The 16,188-nt window shown below is 60.8% G+C and overlaps 8 protein-coding genes across 8 annotated transcripts; 5 read left to right on the top strand and 3 right to left on the bottom strand.

Moving 5' to 3' along the window:
- Positions 1–594: 594 nt before the first annotated feature.
- A1Q1_06303 (rhoptry protein) lies at positions 595–2,511 on the top strand (the record flags this gene model as incomplete). Its single annotated transcript, XM_014327907.1, has 1 exon — positions 595–2,511. The coding sequence occupies one exon, from the start codon at positions 595–597 to the stop codon at positions 2,509–2,511; it is 1,917 nt and encodes a 638-aa protein (XP_014183382.1).
- A 306-nt stretch (positions 2,512–2,817) lies between these two features.
- On the top strand, positions 2,818–4,924 carry A1Q1_06302 (uncharacterized protein; the record flags this gene model as incomplete). The annotated part of the gene is made up of 2 exons (XM_014327906.1): positions 2,818–3,167; positions 3,220–4,924. The coding sequence occupies 2 exons, from the start codon at positions 2,818–2,820 to the stop codon at positions 4,922–4,924; spliced, it is 2,055 nt and encodes a 684-aa protein (XP_014183381.1).
- A 173-nt stretch (positions 4,925–5,097) lies between these two features.
- Positions 5,098–5,961, bottom strand: A1Q1_06301 (uncharacterized protein; the record flags this gene model as incomplete). Its single annotated transcript, XM_014327905.1, has 4 exons — positions 5,098–5,201; positions 5,240–5,382; positions 5,476–5,793; positions 5,873–5,961. The coding sequence occupies 4 exons, from the start codon at positions 5,959–5,961 to the stop codon at positions 5,098–5,100; spliced, it is 654 nt and encodes a 217-aa protein (XP_014183380.1).
- A 516-nt stretch (positions 5,962–6,477) lies between these two features.
- Positions 6,478–6,996, bottom strand: A1Q1_06300 (uncharacterized protein; the record flags this gene model as incomplete). Its single annotated transcript, XM_014327904.1, has 3 exons — positions 6,478–6,593; positions 6,631–6,800; positions 6,863–6,996. 3 exons carry the CDS (start codon positions 6,994–6,996, stop codon positions 6,478–6,480), a joined length of 420 nt encoding a protein of 139 aa, XP_014183379.1.
- Positions 6,997–8,328: 1,332 nt separating this feature from the next.
- A1Q1_06299 (xylulokinase) lies at positions 8,329–10,222 on the top strand (the record flags this gene model as incomplete). The annotated part of the gene is made up of 2 exons (XM_014327903.1): positions 8,329–8,625; positions 8,720–10,222. The coding sequence occupies 2 exons, from the start codon at positions 8,329–8,331 to the stop codon at positions 10,220–10,222; spliced, it is 1,800 nt and encodes a 599-aa protein (XP_014183378.1).
- A 119-nt stretch (positions 10,223–10,341) lies between these two features.
- Positions 10,342–11,665, bottom strand: A1Q1_06298 (dehydrogenase; the record flags this gene model as incomplete). Its single annotated transcript, XM_014327902.1, has 2 exons — positions 10,342–11,556; positions 11,609–11,665. 2 exons carry the CDS (start codon positions 11,663–11,665, stop codon positions 10,342–10,344), a joined length of 1,272 nt encoding a protein of 423 aa, XP_014183377.1.
- Positions 11,666–12,181: 516 nt separating this feature from the next.
- On the top strand, positions 12,182–14,335 carry A1Q1_06297 (RNA helicase; the record flags this gene model as incomplete). Its single annotated transcript, XM_014327901.1, has 1 exon — positions 12,182–14,335. The coding sequence occupies one exon, from the start codon at positions 12,182–12,184 to the stop codon at positions 14,333–14,335; it is 2,154 nt and encodes a 717-aa protein (XP_014183376.1).
- A 358-nt stretch (positions 14,336–14,693) lies between these two features.
- On the top strand, positions 14,694–15,308 carry A1Q1_06296 (uncharacterized protein; the record flags this gene model as incomplete). The annotated part of the gene is made up of 1 exon (XM_014327900.1): positions 14,694–15,308. The coding sequence occupies one exon, from the start codon at positions 14,694–14,696 to the stop codon at positions 15,306–15,308; it is 615 nt and encodes a 204-aa protein (XP_014183375.1).
- Positions 15,309–16,188: the final 880 nt, after the last annotated feature.

The following is a 16,188-nucleotide window of genomic DNA, read 5'->3' as shown; positions in this document are numbered from 1 at the left end:
AGGGGGCGCATAGAAATCACGTCACCATGATATGGACAGCATCTTCGTCGAGCACACATCCCCGTGTTATCTTGTGTTATCTTGCGCGCATGCGATGGTGTCGGTCGTGGATGAGCTGTTGACAAACGTCGTTCACCATGCCCGCACGCGTTATCTTCGGCTGAACGCCGAGGTAGCACGTGACTTCGAGGTCGCAGGTGACCACCGACCTGCCGACCTTGGGAGTGACCCAAGGACTACGAAACTATACTTTCCACGACTTCAACACTAGTCCCGTAGTCACTAAGCACGGCGGGGAGATCGCTCACGATTCCACAAGGATAGTCGACAGTCGGAGAAGCAGCGCAGAACGGCGATACTGAACTTTAGGGCCGGCACTTCGTACCGTCACCAAGCTCCTATCCTTTGCTCGAGCGCGCCTGCCTGGCGTGCCAGAACCGCAGATGGTAAGTGCCGTTGCAACGGTAGTGGCTGTTGTCGGGGAGAGAGTTGTTTGGACCTCCATGAATGATGACTGACTTCAGCGTGGCAATGAATCTCTCACCACCGCACTCTCCGCCGGCCGCCGCCCAACCACCTGAAGCGCCTGCCGTCATGACGACCACCACGACTGTCACAATAACAGAGTCAACTGGAAAGGCAGCCGAGGCTTCTCCCGATGCCTCTTCAGAGCCTCGGAAGCGCCGGGCGGATAGCTTCGACAGCGACATCGAGATAGACATCTTCGACCTCCTCGAGCGGAGTCGACGGTGCACGACTATCGTACGAAAGACCTTCACCCCTGCCAGCACTTCCAGCACTCCCAGCGCACCCACTGTTGCCGCTACGCAGAAGAAGACTCAACGGCCGCGACAGGCGAGCACAAAGCCCGACGTCAGCAGGCTGAAGAAGCCAAAGGCAAAACGAAAACCGGGCCTCCGGTCACTCCCCCGCGCCGGCGTCGATGTCTGGGTCGAAATTCCCCGGCGCAAATGTCGTCTCGTTCAATCTGCCGAGAGCGAGATCAGCCAGTCACTCGACCCCGACTCTGAGCGCCCAGTCTGCTTCAAGAGCGAAGCTATCTCAGACGACCACGCCGGCTTGCGGGCCGAAAATGCATCGTTGCGTCAGCTACTCGACACCCTCAACCCTGAGATTGCTTCTCTGCGTCTACAACTCAACGCTCTTTACCCCGAGAACGCATCCCTGCGCGCGCAACTCGACGCACTCCGCCCCGAAAACGCCACTCTCCGCGCACAACTCGATGCGCTCGAGGCTGAGAAGCGTGTGACCGACGCCTGGGTGGCATCAGCTGCCTCGCCCCACTCGAGTACTGCCAGCCGAGAGGCGGCGATCGCAATCGGCCGGCTGCTAGAGGACAAGCGGGTCCAAGCGCACGCGCTGGTCAGCCTGCGTTCAGAGTTGGAGGCGCTGAAGTCTTCTCGGCCAGAGGTGGAACGCATCAATGTTCTTTGGCGAGAAAACAAGACATTACGCTCAGAGCTGGGGATGCAGATGACGCGCACGGCACAGGTGGAAGGGGAGCGGGAGCGGCTCCGGCACGCACTGGCGACCGAGATTGCTACGACAGCCCGACTGCGGTCCGAGGCCGCTCGGCTCCAGGCAACGGCAAAGGAGAAGGACGCTGAGGTCGAGCGACTGTTTGCCGAGTGCGAAGCGTCGGACCAGAAGCATGCGCAGCTCTCCGCGCAAGTGGACACGCAGCGCGCCGAAGTGACTAGGCTGGAGGCCTACATCTCTAAGCTCGAGACGAATGTCGCACACGCGCTCGGCCAGCTTGCCGAGACTGAGGACGCGCGGCGCTCCGCGCATGAGGAGAACGTCAAACTTCGTGAGCAACGAGACGCGGTCGTGAACAGGGTGGAGAATTTTGACGCCGTCCACGCCGCGCAGGCACTGGAGCAAGTCAGACGCGAGTGTGATGAGATGAGGTGGGAGAGGGACCTGATCAAGTCCAAGTTGGAACAATCGAAGGAGGCGAACGAGAGTCTGCACCGAAGGATGAAGGAGCTGTCTCAGCGACAAGCACTGGCTGCCGCGCCGCCGCCGCCGCCTCCACCTGCTCAAGTCACACCTCCGGCTCCTCCTTCTTCTTGGCCTTCACGACCTTGGACGCCTCCCCAGTCGACAACGGCGAGCAGCTCACGACCACGCACAGGTGATGGCCCCGACCCGCGCGACCAAGAACTGAGCGCCCTCCGCCTGACTATCGCCCGCATGACACGCGAAGTCTCCAGCGCGAACACGCAACGTCGGTATGCCGCCGAGCAGCTCGAGCGTGCCGAGCAGAACAGCAAGTCCTTACGTGCCGAGATTGCGCGCGGGGACAGGGATCTGGCCAAAGTGCAGCGGGAGAACATCACGCTTCGCTCCGAACTCGCAAACGCGAACACTGCTATAGGACTGCAGCGCGCCGAGATTGCGGGATTCGGGGCGACACTGAACAAGGCCGTCGACGAAGTCAGCCAGGCGTACGAAGCGAGACGATACTATGAGCATGGTGTACGATAGCACCAGTGGATGACAGTTGTATGTATCATATGGGTCTGACTGCGAGCGCGGTACTCTGATCAGACAGGCATGGCAGGCTAAAGTTAAAGCAGGCTGTGTGGTCTGTGCACAGTCGTACGTTGTCGAACGTCGGGTGTGAGTGTGAGCATTTCGAGGTGGGGAGGAATGGCGCCGCTAGCGCACGGACGGCGCAGTCTCAGACGCGTACACGCAATGTCGCTTCGTCGTCGCGTCTGTTCGTTGCACTTCCCTCTTTTCCCCATTTCCATCCCCCCATTTCCATCCCCACATGTCCATTCTTGCACCATGGTACCCGATCCACCGCCCACACCGCGCTTGAACAGCCTCCTGAGCGGCTTCCAGGTCAACAGCGACCCCCTCTGGGGCACGTCCTCGGAGGCTACCGCCATTCTCGCCCAGGTCCAAGCCTGGCTCGCCTCCAAGAATGCCTCGCTTCAGCCCATCTCCGACGTGCCTCTCATCTACTCGCAGGCCGTCATGGAACATTTTGGCTTCACGCGTAGAGACATGCGGAAGCCTGGCAGCTTCAAGTATCTCTGTGGATGGCCGCAGCTCACCACCCCGAGAAAGGACGGAAGGCTCGCCCCCGTCCGTGGTCGGAAGGGCTGGGGCGTACACCCCGCACTGTCCTTTAAGTGAGTGTCCAAGGTTGTCGTGTGTGTCTCCACTGTCCGTGCAGCATTGCAGTCGTGTTGACGGTTACAACCCCACGGTTTACCTCTTCTTCCCATCGCTAGCTATCTGCACAGAATGCAAGCTGACAGCAAGCTTCCCCGGCCGCTCCTTGTGCAAGAATGCCAGTGCCGCCCGCTTCCCGACCCTGTTCAGCACACCCTCCTTCGCCCGCAACAAGCTCGGCGACTGCAACTACTGCAAGTCGCGCGACCTCGTCTGCTCCGCGCGCAACTGGACCTTCCTCGGCTCGACGGGCACGCTGCCGGACAAGCACACGCTGGATGAGGCGGTCGCGTACGAGCAGTGGATGGAGGACCACGCTGTCGATACGGAGTTCACGCAGCAGTTGGTGAAGCGCAAGCGCGCATCGGTTGGCGGTACGCAGAGCAAGAAGAGGACCAATCCGAGAGTTAGCTCGCCGCGCAGCTTGCCCACGCAAAGCGCCAGCTCGCACCGCACCCCTTCGCCGCAGTTACCGCCGACACCAGATTCGCGGCCGACTGTGACGCCTGCTCAGCCAAGTTCCGCTGCGTCCAGTCTGGGTCCCTCTAACCATGACAATGAGCGCCGTAACAACCCTCCCAACGTTGTTAATGGCCCCGGCTTTTCTTCATCCTATCACCCAACCCCAGCTACCGGCAACCGCCTCTTCCCTGTGGGTACCATTCCTGCCACGAACAGCATTCCCGGAACCTCTGTGACTCCAAGCCCGATTCCTCCCGCGGCGAGCAGCAGCGTCATCAACCTCGGCAACACCGCCAACGAGACTTCGGCACCCTTGCTCGGCTCATCCCAAAACCCCCTAAGCATCTCTCTCCCGACTCCCAGCTCCCTACCCGGCTCATCCCTCAACGCGACCCCCAGCTCTCTACCCAGCTCATCCCTCAACGCCCTGGGCATTACCCTCCCGACCCCGCGCCACCCCGAAGAAGTCATGGCCGCGCACAACCTCCTCTGGACCGAGTATCAACTGCAGCAAACGCGTCTCGCCGCCATTCCCTCGCTCGAATCCCACATTACGCAGCTCTCCGCCTCGCAAGCGTCGCAAGCCTCCCTCTCCGCGCTGGAGGAAGAACTCTCGTCCTTGCGCTCGACCCACACCTCCGTGGAGGGAGAACTGCAACTGGCACAAGTCGAGCTCACAGTCCTGCGTGCGGGCCAGCGGGCACGGGATGAGCGGATCGCCGCGTTGGAGCGTGATGTGACAGGGGCAGAACAACGCGCCGAGGCGATGAAGCAGCGCATGCAGCAGCGCGCAGCCGAGATGGAGCGCCGTGCCCGCGCCGGCGAGGCGGCGGCGCAGCACGCACAGTTTGCGGACGAGCGCACACTCGTCGTGCAGCAGACTCTTGGCCGGGCCGAGGCGCGTATCCGTGCTTTGGAGGCGGATGTGGCCCTGAGCAAGGTGCAGGCTGAGAATGCCCGAGTCGAGCTCGTGGCAGCCCGGGCGGAGACGGCGCAGGCAAGAGAGGAGAGCAGCGTCGCGAAGGCGGAGGCGGAGCGCTTGAGGGAGCTGATCCGGGCCGAGGAAGAACCGGAGGACGGCGAGATCAGCGATGATCCCATCGCGCTGCTGCTTGTGAGGCGTAAGCTCGCGCAGACACAGAAGCGCCTTGCGGCAGAGCAGAAGGAGAAGCAGGCTTTGACTGCCGAGTTGGCGCGGGTGAGGGCTGAGCTGGAACGCGCCACCTGCCCCGACATTGAGTTCGAGTGGTGAAGGAGCCCAAGTAACCGTAAACGTACATACCTTATTGATAGTTGTAACTCGTATGCCAAGCCAGTGTTGTATCATGCAATTCTCAGAATAGACGACTCAATGCATACAACAGGCGAGTTCGGACGCAGGCTGGAATCTATGTACAAAGGTAATGCGAGCTCGAGCTGGAGCTATCACTCGGTCATGCCGAAGTAGTCGGCGAGACGCTGCTGGCGCTCCTGCACCGTGCCATCCTCGCCGAGGCCGAGCATAACATTCCAACCGGTGAGGCGTTGCTCTGATGTCAGCTCTGTGGCAGGATGAGAGCACACTCACCATCCATGGCACGAAGTTCAGCGAGATTAGCGGGTGGCTTAGGCAGGGGAAGTTTGAGGTCGATGTAGCCCCATTCGCCATCGGGCACGGCCGAGGGACCCGAGGGTGAGTGAGGAGGGGTGGGACCATTGTCAGCCCCGCGACTGTCTGTCAGCTAACGCTTTTCACAAACCTAGATGATCGGTCCTTCTCAACCACAGCACGGTGGAGCGCAAAGTTGCGGGGAAGACACTCACGACTGAAGATCGACAATGCCACGAAGCTCTTCCGCCAGCTCGTTCATGGAGTCGGCAAGCTCCAGCGCCGCGCCCTGCCTCTCACGGAGAGAAGTGATGAAGGTTTGCAGAGCCTTCTCACTTGCGCGCTGAGCGTCTTGGATGTTGAGGACCTGGCGCATCAACTCGATGCCCCAGTCGGGCGCGCCGAGGGTCTTCATGCGGTTGATGTGCTCGTCGTGCGTAAGCTGGGGGTCGTTGGACTGCTCGGGCTGATCGGCCTGGCTAGGGACGGCGGGGTTGGACGAGACCTTGCTGTCGGCGGGCGCCATGTCCGCGCTATTGGTCAGCTACTGCGGGAAACGAATGAGGGGTAGCTGGGGGTTTTGAACAAAAGACGGCAGGAAGGAAGACACACCTCAGAATGACGGGCTGGGTACGCGGCTTCTGGTTGGCGGGTCCCTTCATGACGAGAGTGCCGGGGACTGAGATGGAGGGGACGGGCATGATGGCTTGATTTGTAGAGTGTACTGAGGAGGAGGAGAGGTGTAGGGTAGAGAGTGTATGCAGGAAGAAGAGAGTGTGGGAGGATGGAAGAACGAGAAAAGAGGGGATGGGCTTATAAGGCGCCTAGTGGGGGCTAAGGACGCGGCGGCAAATCGACGCTGAGGTGGACGCTCTCTGGACGCATGGTAGTGTCTCATATCTCATCGTAGCGCCGCCCCGCCCGATCACCCAGAGCCCTAACGAGACGACTGCCTGAACACATTCAGCAGAATCCATCAGTCGTCGAGCTCTTTATCGCGCATTGCGAGTGCACCTACATCAAGGGCAATCTTTCTTCGCCAGAGAAGAGGGTGAAGCTTTCGTCAGGCCACGTGGTTATCTTATCGCAACCCCGAACTCGTTGTCCGTAGCTGTCGGTCTCCATCCAATGATCTGACCAAGCATTCTCGCTTCATCAAATCATGTCTACACAACATATGCGACTCTCTAAGCTACACCTACGTTCTTTGATCTTGTTCAGTAATTCTCATTGCTACCCGCGCCAATATACTCCCTGAGCCTCTCACGGCGCTCCTCGGCGGTTCCTTCAGTATCGAGGTGGTAGCCGCGGAGCACAGCGTTCAAGTCAGACTCTATTGTGAGATACACCTCCTAGACTCGACGGCTTACCGTTCATGTTGCGGAGGCGGAGCAATGTAGTCGGAAACTTGGGTGGGGCGGGGTGCAGCAATGGTTTGAGCGGGAGCGGCCCAATACGGGGGCAGTTGAACAGAGTAGGAAGGGGAGCGAGGCCACGGCGAGTGGAACTGTTGTACTGGCGAGCCTTGTCGAGTGCGTTCCTGAGGTGTCAGCTTTGATCGGCAAACGCTGTGCAAGCTTGTGCAGGAGTGTGGAAGCGCACGTGTACTCCTTCACCCATTCCTGGTGCCAACGCCTCTGCCCTTCCCTCATCTCCTGTTCGATAGCTGCGTCATCGTGAACGTCCCAAGCTTGCGGATTGGCCGCCTGAAATGCTTGACCAGCCTGCGACTCCATAGGAAGCTGAAGCGCCGATGTGAGTGTCTGGTTGGTCGCCACGGTTGCCGTGGGCGTGGATGGTGCGGCTGCTCGTCAGCTACAATGCTACGCGAGCGAGCTCACCTCGAATGCGTATGCACGGGAAGGGAGCCAGCCCAGAGTATGTCACTCACAGCTGTAAGGGGAGAGGGTGAGCGATATGCGGATATTCAAGAGGGTGAGATTGGAATGATGAAGGGAGCTGATCGAAGAAAGCGATCGAGGTAAGCACTGCGTTGGCGTGTGATGGAGGTTGAGTCAACCGCATCGATCACGACCATCGTACCTTCGGAAGCAACCACAGCATGCACAACAGACAGTTATGGCTGCGCTTTTCACGTTGACACGGTTGCGCCGTGCACTGCGCTTTAAGAACATCAGCCCTAAGCATATGGCTGCCAAGTGCCCAGAGAGACCGCGATCAACCTCGACATCGTACCCCCGCACCGAAGGTTTTGGTGAAATCCCGCAGTGTAATGAGCCTGAGTCCGGGACAATTGCTACGCCGAATGGAGTGCGATGTCTGCGCGCCTGGTGAGCACGTCCCTTTCAGCACGAGCTTATCTAATCTCGGCCCTGCATTCCTTTCTGCTGGATTAGATTGCGTGCGTTCAACCCCATCACCTGCGAGTTGCTCCAATCACATCTGGAACATGGAGAGCGACGCGCGCAAGTGCCGGTGGAGTTTGGGCGCTCTCGTGAGTGGAGCGTGCATGTAAGCCACCGCAGGAAACTGAGCATGGAAGCATCCGGAGTCGGGCCGATGATTCCGACTCATAGCCTGTGGGCCGGGTGTTCGGTCCCTCGGTGCATTCTCGGCAGAATAACGGGACGATGGCGGCCGCGGACATGTTTTTATCAGACAATCCCTCTTTAACGTGTGAACTCGTTCTCTTCCGGACCGGACGCCGCCGACGACAGCACAACAGCACGCAGCCAGCGGATAAGCACCGGAAGTCGTCAAGTCTGTGCCGCTGAGAGCAATTAAGTACTTGCTGTCTCTCACGCCCGAACGAATCGTTCCATCCCCGACTACGCACATACTACGCACGCCGAGAACAACAGCTCCGCACGGCTGCAGACGTCATCCCCGTCGGCTTTCAATCATCGCAGCAACCATCCGCAGCAGCATCAGAGAATTTCTTTGTCACCACCGGATTCTGGACAGCTACGCATACTTCAGCCTTTAACTCCAGCCATCCGTTTTCTTCTCGACTCTCGACCTCTCTGGCCGCCAGCACAACACCCATTTCACTCCGCCCACCTCCACACCCCTCTGTCACGACCAACTGCCCATCCCACCCCAGCGCCATGACGACCGACTCGATCCCGGGGTCTGGACCCCTCTTCCTCGGTCTCGACAGCAGCACTCAGGCGCTGAAGGCGTCGCTGCTCGATGAATCTCTCCGGGTGCTCTCCGAGCTCACGGTCCGCTTCGACGACGACCTCCCCCACTTCGGCACGCGCGGCGGCGTCCTGACGGGCGACAAGGGCGAGGTCTTCTCCCCCGTCATGCAGCCGATCGAGGCGCTCGACATGCTGCTCGACCGCATGAAGGATGCCGCCTGGCCCGTGGGGCGTATCCGTGCTATTTCGGCTGCAGGCCAGGTGAGTAACCCCTCGTAGCCAGTCTGTATGATTGGGCACGGTTCAATCGGCCCGAGTGGAAGCTGAGACATTCGCGACATTGAGTTGACATCAGCAACACGCCAGTGTGTACTGGTCGCGTGACGCGAGCTCGATCATGAGCAACGCGGACCCGGGCACCGACCTGGCGTCCCAGCTCGAGTCGGCGTTCAGCCGCGAGATCATCCCCAACTGGCAGGACTCGAGTACCGTCCCCGAATGCAGCGCGATCACGGTCGCGGCAGGCGGTCCCGACTCCCTGGCGCAGATCACCGGTTCGAGCGCCCACACACGATTCACTGGTGCGCAGATCATGAAGTTTGTGCGGCGCGAGCCGATGGCATACGCCGAGACGGGGCGTATTTCTCTCGTGTCGAGCTACATCACGACTCTCCTGTGTTTGTCGGATGTGAAGCCGATCGACGAGTCGGACGCGTGCGGCATGAACCTGTACGACATCAAGGAGCGCAAGTGGAGCAAGAAGCTGCTCGATGTCGTTGACCCCAGCGGACAGCTGGAGGGCAAGCTCGGCGCGGTGGAGAAGGACAGCGGGGCCGTGATCGGCACGATCGGCCGCTGGTTCGTGGACCGGTACGGCTTTGACTCCGAGTGTGTCGTTCTCCCCGGCACCGGCGACAACCCCGCCACCTTTCTCTCCCTCAACCTGGGCGCGGGGGAGGGTATGGTCTCGCTCGGCACGTCCGATGTCGTGCTGGTCAGCACGGAGAGCTACAACCCTCACCCGGAGTTCCATGCGTTCCTCGACCCAGCGCTGGGACCCGGCGAGCAGCCGCGCTACTTCAACATGCTCGTGTACAAAAACGGCTCGCTGGCCCGCGAACATGTGCGGAACGAGTACTTCTCCTCCTCGTGGGACAAGTTCAACGCGGCAGTGGAGCGTCTCCGCCCCCGCCAGGCGGGGGACAAGATCTCAAAGACGGCATTCTGGTGGCTCCTCCCCGACATTATCCCCGCAGGCGCCAAGGGCGTGTACAAGTATGATCTTACTACGCGCGTGGAGAAGTTTGAGGATGTGGACGACGAGGCGCTCGCCATCCTCTCGACGCAGATGACGGGCTACAGCGTGCGATCGGGGGACATTCTCTCGGGCGGGCGACTCACAAAGGTCTTCGCGACGGGCGGCGCGGCGAAGAACCCCTCCATCCTCGCCGTCATGGCCGACGCGCTCGGGTGCGACGTCGCGAAGAGTGTCTCGTTCGAAAACGGTAGCCCAAAGGACGCAGACTGGAACGCGTGCTCGGTCGGTGTGGCCACCAAGGCGGCGTGGGGATACGCGCGCACACAGGGGTGCACGCTTCGCTTCGACGCATTCGTGAAGAAGGCTGGCACGTCGGGCAGCCACACCGTCGCTGCCCCCGGTCCTGGCAGTCAGGCTTATGCCGACTCGATGCCGCGATGGAAACAACTCGAGAAGGAGAGTCTGGACGACAGCCTCGCCAAGCAAAAGGCCAAGCCCCACTATGCCGGCGGCGTCAGTATCTCGAGGCAGCAGTCCCCGGAGGCGGCGCTGCATCCGCCCCGAGGCAACGACATTGTCCTCGAGGAGGCGCACGCTTAGGTGTGAAAAGGAAATGGAAAAGTGGGATGGACACTGGTAGACAAAATGTATGCATTACAACCTAATTTTGCTTCTTCACTTAGCTGGTGCTCAACCTATAGACGTTTCGCTCACAGCGCTCACTTGAGCTGCAACTCTCCATCCTTGCCGGTCACGATCTCGACGGGACGCTTCTCGTCGAGCGAGATGCGGCCGGCATTCAGAATCGCCGTCGTGACGACCGTGTCCTGAATAGTGGGCAGCCCTTTACCCTCGAAATCGGCGGCCTTGTCCTGTCCGGCATTGACGCGGCGACACGCGTCGATAAACTTTTCAAACGAGACGTAGCCGTAGCCCTTTTGCGAGTCGAAGAAGCCGTCCTCGTCCGGCGAATACTTCATGTAGCTCACGTTGTAGTCGGCCTTGCCCGTGTCGTCTTCCGTGACGCTGTAGCCGCGGTGCGCCTGGTCGACGCGCACCTCGCCCTTTGAGGCCATGTAGTGGAACCTCTGCTCGCTGTGCACGCCGGCTTTCAGGGGCGCGGCCCAGGATGCGGTGTACACGCCCGTGCCGCGCTTGCTCTCGTCCGTGTTGCTGACCCAGTCGACGAGGAGCGTGATTGTGTCCTCGGTGCGGGGGTCGCAGCCCATGTCCTTGGCCACGCCCGCGGCCGCGCTGGCCGTCACGCGGACGGGGCGGAAACGGCCATTCACAATCCAGCAGTGAATGTCGACGTGGTGTGAGTTGAGATAGTAGCTGATGTCCGAGTCGATGCCAGCCCAAGCCTTGAACGTCTCGAGCTGCAGCTTGGGCTGCGACATGTAGCTGCTGAAGAATCCAAAGTCACCCAGATTCTTGGCACGAGCGCGTGCGTCGGCATACGCGGGGTCGAAGCGCTTGTGGTGCTCGACGAAGCAGACCAGGCCCTTCTCCTCTGCCAGCTTGGCGAGGGCCTGGTGCTCGCTCAGTTTCTGAGTGGCAGGCTTGGTCACGAGCACGTGCATGCCCGCCTCGAGCGCCTCCTTTGCGATCGCATAGTGCGTGCTGTCGGGCGTGAAGATGATAACGGCTGAGCCGGGGGAGAGCTCGCTGATGGCAGACTTGTACGCCTCGGCGTCGACCTTGCCCTCGTCGGGGAAGGAGCGGAAGTCGCAGTCAAGACCCTTGTACACGGAAGCCACGTTGCGGGCAAAGTGCTCGCGCACCTGGGGGAACTTGGATCCGTTCGTGCCCGCCATCAGGACACTGCCAACCTTGCCGCGCCGGCGGAGGTCGAACATGGTCACGCCGACGACGCCAATCTTCTTGTCGCTCTTCGACTGGCCGCCGGGGGTGATGCCGGTGGTGTACTCGCCCTGCGAGGATGTCAGCGTGTGTGCGTGTGCAGGTCAGCAGAGTGGGACTCACGGTGCCCATGAGGCCGACGTCGATGGGCTTGAGTTGGCTGCTGCTGGGGACGGTCATGACGCTGTCGTAGATGGTGAGGGAAGACACACAACGCGACTGTTGAACGTGGGTTATATCACCTGTGATCGCGGGGCATGCGGGGGTGAGCACCTTGTGGACGGTCCGGATCCCGGCCCGGACGCCCCGGAGCGCACCGGTGCCTGGGGGTGCGCCCCTCAGATGGTCCACTTGTGATTCATTGGTTTCCCACGGTTGAAAAAAAGGTTACCAAAGGTTGAAAAATCCACAGGACGCAGTTTCAATGTTTCCCACGGTGGAATAAAAAGGTGGTCGAGGTTTTCAAAAAAGGGCGTCGGAGCTCGCCTCTGGCAGAATCAATGTTTCCCACGGTAGTCCAACTCGTCGGAGTGGCGGGTCACGTGAATCCGCCGCCCTCGCCAGGCAACCTCCACCGGGATCTCGCGATTTTTCCAGGCCGGTCGGAATGCTTGCGACAGCGACAGGCCGTACTTGGGAGGCAGGTTTGTAGCTTCGAGTCTGCATCACTCCTACACCCATCCCTCTCACCCAAAAATGCTCCCAAGACTATTCAGGAGCACTCGCATCGCCGCCCGCCCCGCGGCGGCCGTCCGCACGACAATCGTCGTCCCCCGCCTCCCCGCGGCGCTGCGCGCGTACTCGGCTCTTCCAAAGCTCAAGGATGAGGAGGACGCTTTTGTTGGCACGCCCGCTGGACAGGAGGCGGCTCAGAGCAAGATTGCCGCCGCCGCCGCCAACGTTGGCCGTGCTCAGCTCAGCGAGAGCCAGCTCGCCGCCGACGACTTCTTCACCCCCGAGGTTGCTGCCGAGGCCGAGAAGGTCGACACCCGCCCCGCCGTCCAGCCTGCTGCCGGTAACCCCGAGGACGACCCGCGCAAGTTTGCATCGCTCAAGAACAAGATCGACCCCGATCTGCTCAAGGCACTGACTGGCCGTCCCTTCCGCCTCACCGACATGACGGCTGTTCAGGAGCGCGTGCTTAACAAGCTTCCCGAGCTCGCAACAACAGACCGCGAGGACCTGCTCGTCAAGGCCAAGACTGGAACGGGCAAGACGATTGCGTTCCTCTCCCCAGCCATCTGTGCGCGCGACGCTCAGCTCGACAAGGCTGTCGAGGCCACTAACCCTCGCGACAAGGCTGTCGCCGGCCTGGCCCGCCGCGAGGAGCGCACGAAGCAACTTGGTGCTCTCATTATCTCGCCGACCCGTGAGCTCGCGCAGCAGATTGCCGACGAGGCCGAGAAGCTCCAAACGCACAACAAGGACCGCCAGGTTCAGCTCCTCGTCGGTGGACGCGGACGCTTCGAGCAGCTCAAGCGCTGGCGATCAATCCGTAACGGCCGCAAGGACATTGTTGTTGCCACCCCCGGACGTCTTCGCGACCTGCTCGCCGAGCCCGAGGTTCGCGACGTTGTTGCCACGACCGACATTCTCGTCCTCGACGAGGCCGACACGCTCCTCGACATGGGCTTCAGCCAGGATCTCCAGTTCATTGTGGACCACCTGCCGCCCAAGACCGAGCGCCAGACGTTCCTCTTCTCCGCAACCGTGAGCCGCGAGGTGCGCGACATTGCGCGCGACTTCCTCAAGGACAACCACGACTTTATTGACTGCGTGCCCAAGAATGAGAGCAACGTGCATGCGCACATCCCGCAGCACGTCTCCGTTGTCGAGCCCGAGGACCAGCTCAAGCACGTCGCGCACCTCCTGCTGCAGGACCAGCTCGAGCACGGCCCCAAGTCCAAGGTCATCGTCTTCCTGAACACGACCAAGCAGACGATGCTCTTCTCGACGCTGCTGAAGCAGATCTCCCAGGCCCACGCCTTCCCTCGTGGCTTCAAGGTGCACGAGATCCACTCGCGTCTCACCCAGGTCGGCCGTGAGCGTTCCGCCGACCGCTTCAGGAACGAGAAGTACCCCTCTGTCCTCGTCACGTCTGACGTCTCGGCCCGTGGTGTCGACTACCCTGGCGTCACCCGTGTGATCCAGGTCGGCGTCCCCTCCAGCGAGGACCAGTACGTGCACCGCGTCGGTCGTACTGGCCGTGGCGGCAGCAAGGGTGGTCGTGGCGACCTGGTCCTCCTTCCCTTCGAGGCCGGGTTCACCAACGCCCTCGAGCGCCTCAAGGTACCCTTCACGACCCTGACGTACACCGAGCAGGCCGAGGCCGTCGTGGCCGGGGACAAGATGGGCGAGGAGGCCGGCGAGAAGCTCCTCTCCAAGGTCGACGCGGCGACGCAGGCCCTCCCCGAGCTGCTTGATGAGCGAGCCATCGGCGAGGTTTACTTCTCCCTTATGGGCTTCTACGCCTCCAAGGCGGGCGTCATTGGCAAGACGAACGCGGAGCGTATCTACGAGGGCCTCAATGACTGGACGACCAAGGCCATGGGCCTTCCCCAGCCGCCCTACCTCTCCCACGAGATGAAGGCCCGCTTCGGCCTCGGCGGGAAGAAGGCCGAGAGTCGTGGAAACCGCGGCGGATCGCGTGGCGGATCCCGCGGATCCTTCGGCATGCGCGAGGACGCGGGCCGGGGTGGCCGCGACCGTGGAGACCGTAACGACCGTTTCGGTGACCGTGGCGACCGCAACAGCCGTTTCGGCGACCGTGGCGACCGTGGACCCCGCCGCGAGTTCGGCGGCGACCGCGATGACCGTGGACCCCGCCGCAGCCGTAGCCCCCGCTACTAAACCTATCCCACAATAGAACATTCTTCTTATCTAGCATCAAACTCGACACCTTTGTTGTTACATTATAGACTGACATGCATCCGGACACAACCACCACTATTCATTAGACTATCCTGCTGCACTGTTGCATTTTTGCATGAGGTGAGGGGATCTGTGTGGAGGAGAAGACAGACTTGGCACACAAGGGCACGATGCACACACACTGAGGGCGATCACGCAGTCGTCCCCTGTCTCCTTCACCGTCACGAAGCGACGCACCTCAGCTTGCAACCTCGCCCCGTGTGCACCATGCAGCTCATCGGCCATATCCCTCATGCACATCTTCCACGTCTCCTGTCTTCTTCACATCACAATCATCATGTCGGCTCCCAGTCATCCTTCCCAACAAGCAACGGAGCCCTGGTCGAGCGACAACAACCAGCCCCCACCCTCCGACCAGTGGTCGACGAGCGAGCATGGCGTCGCTGAAACCGTCGAAGCGGTCGAGAACGTCATCATCGCCGACGACAGCAAGCCGCTGCCTCCTCTCCCGCCCCTCCCTCCTCCTCCGGCTCTATCCTCCATTCCGCCTGTGCCGCCACCACCGCCCAACCGCAACTCCTCTCTCAGTCCGACAGAGCCCATCCTCATCCTCCCCGAACCATCCCTCTCCCCACCCAGCACCGTCCCCCGCACGCCGCTCCCGCCCCTACCGAGCGTGAAGGCAGCAATCCCAGCAGCGATGTGCGAGGCGCCCGCGTTCCTCCCGCCCCCGTCTCCGTCGCCTGACGAGTACAACTACCCCGCTACACCGCCCGCCTCTGCTGAGACACACGAAACGACTGACGCGAGTGGAGTGGGTGAAGGGAAAGGGGCGCAAGGTGGATCGGGTGGCGGTGCGAAAGACACGGACAGGGAGCAGATGGAGGCGCAGATGCGGAAACTGAGGGAGGAGATTGCGGCGCTCCAGCGGGATCTGGAGGGCGTGCGATGAGTGAGTTCGCCAAACTCTGGAAGAATTGACAAACAGATCGTGAGCTCCGAGTAAGGTACGACAGCTGATGACAGCACGAAGTACAGAGGCCCAAGTGAGCTGGCCGGGGAGTTTTCACTAGCTGACAGCCAGAGTTGAGCCGACACCGAGGTGGTGAGGCGTAGGTGAGCTTCCATCGTCCCAAACAGAGCTGAGTTCAGAGTCTCAACCGTGACATCGATGACGGGCAGGTCAGAAGTGAGCCGCATCACCGTGTAGGGAGCTGACGCCCAGCGGTGTGGCGGTGAGCTATCCCAACGGAAGGCGAAGCTGACGTCCAGCCTCTGCACATCGTAAGCTATATCCTCTGAGAAGCTGACTGTGCAGAGATGTGAGCTAGACAGGCCTATAGTAGCTGACACCAGTGCCGTTGGTGCGTCTTTTGCTAGGGACATTCCTTCGTAGCTGACACTCAGAACCAGACAGGTAGAAGGTAGGAAGCTACGCGTTCATGATACAAGCTAACGATCAGAAACATGCATTGTCGATATGTAAGCTCCCCCTTGGACCTCGAAGCTAATGCCAGACTCCAGACTAGAGCAACAGTCGGACATGATGGCGGTGAGCTACGTCAACCGTTCACGATAGCTGACAATCAGAACCAGGAATCGCCCTATACACCTCTGCTGCGGCCTGAGCGAAAGCTACTCCAATGCTTGTGAGGATAGCTAACGACAGTGCAAGAAAACTGTAAGCTAAGCCAGCAAACTGGCCTAAGCTGACAGGCAGAACTGGGGCTGACCTCGACGAAAGGGACTGGAGGTGAGCTAGGAGTCTGAGATCCTAGCTGATCTGCAGTTCCCACATACTTGGGGCGGGAGGTAAGCTTCGTCATAGACCT

Source organism: Trichosporon asahii, assembly GCF_000293215.1.
Source record: "Trichosporon asahii var. asahii CBS 2479 unplaced genomic scaffold scaffold00006, whole genome shotgun sequence".
Taxonomy (NCBI): domain Eukaryota; kingdom Fungi; phylum Basidiomycota; class Tremellomycetes; order Trichosporonales; family Trichosporonaceae; genus Trichosporon; species Trichosporon asahii.
The sequence above is the reverse complement of the archived record's forward strand: the minus strand, read 5'-3'. Positions and strand labels throughout refer to the sequence as shown.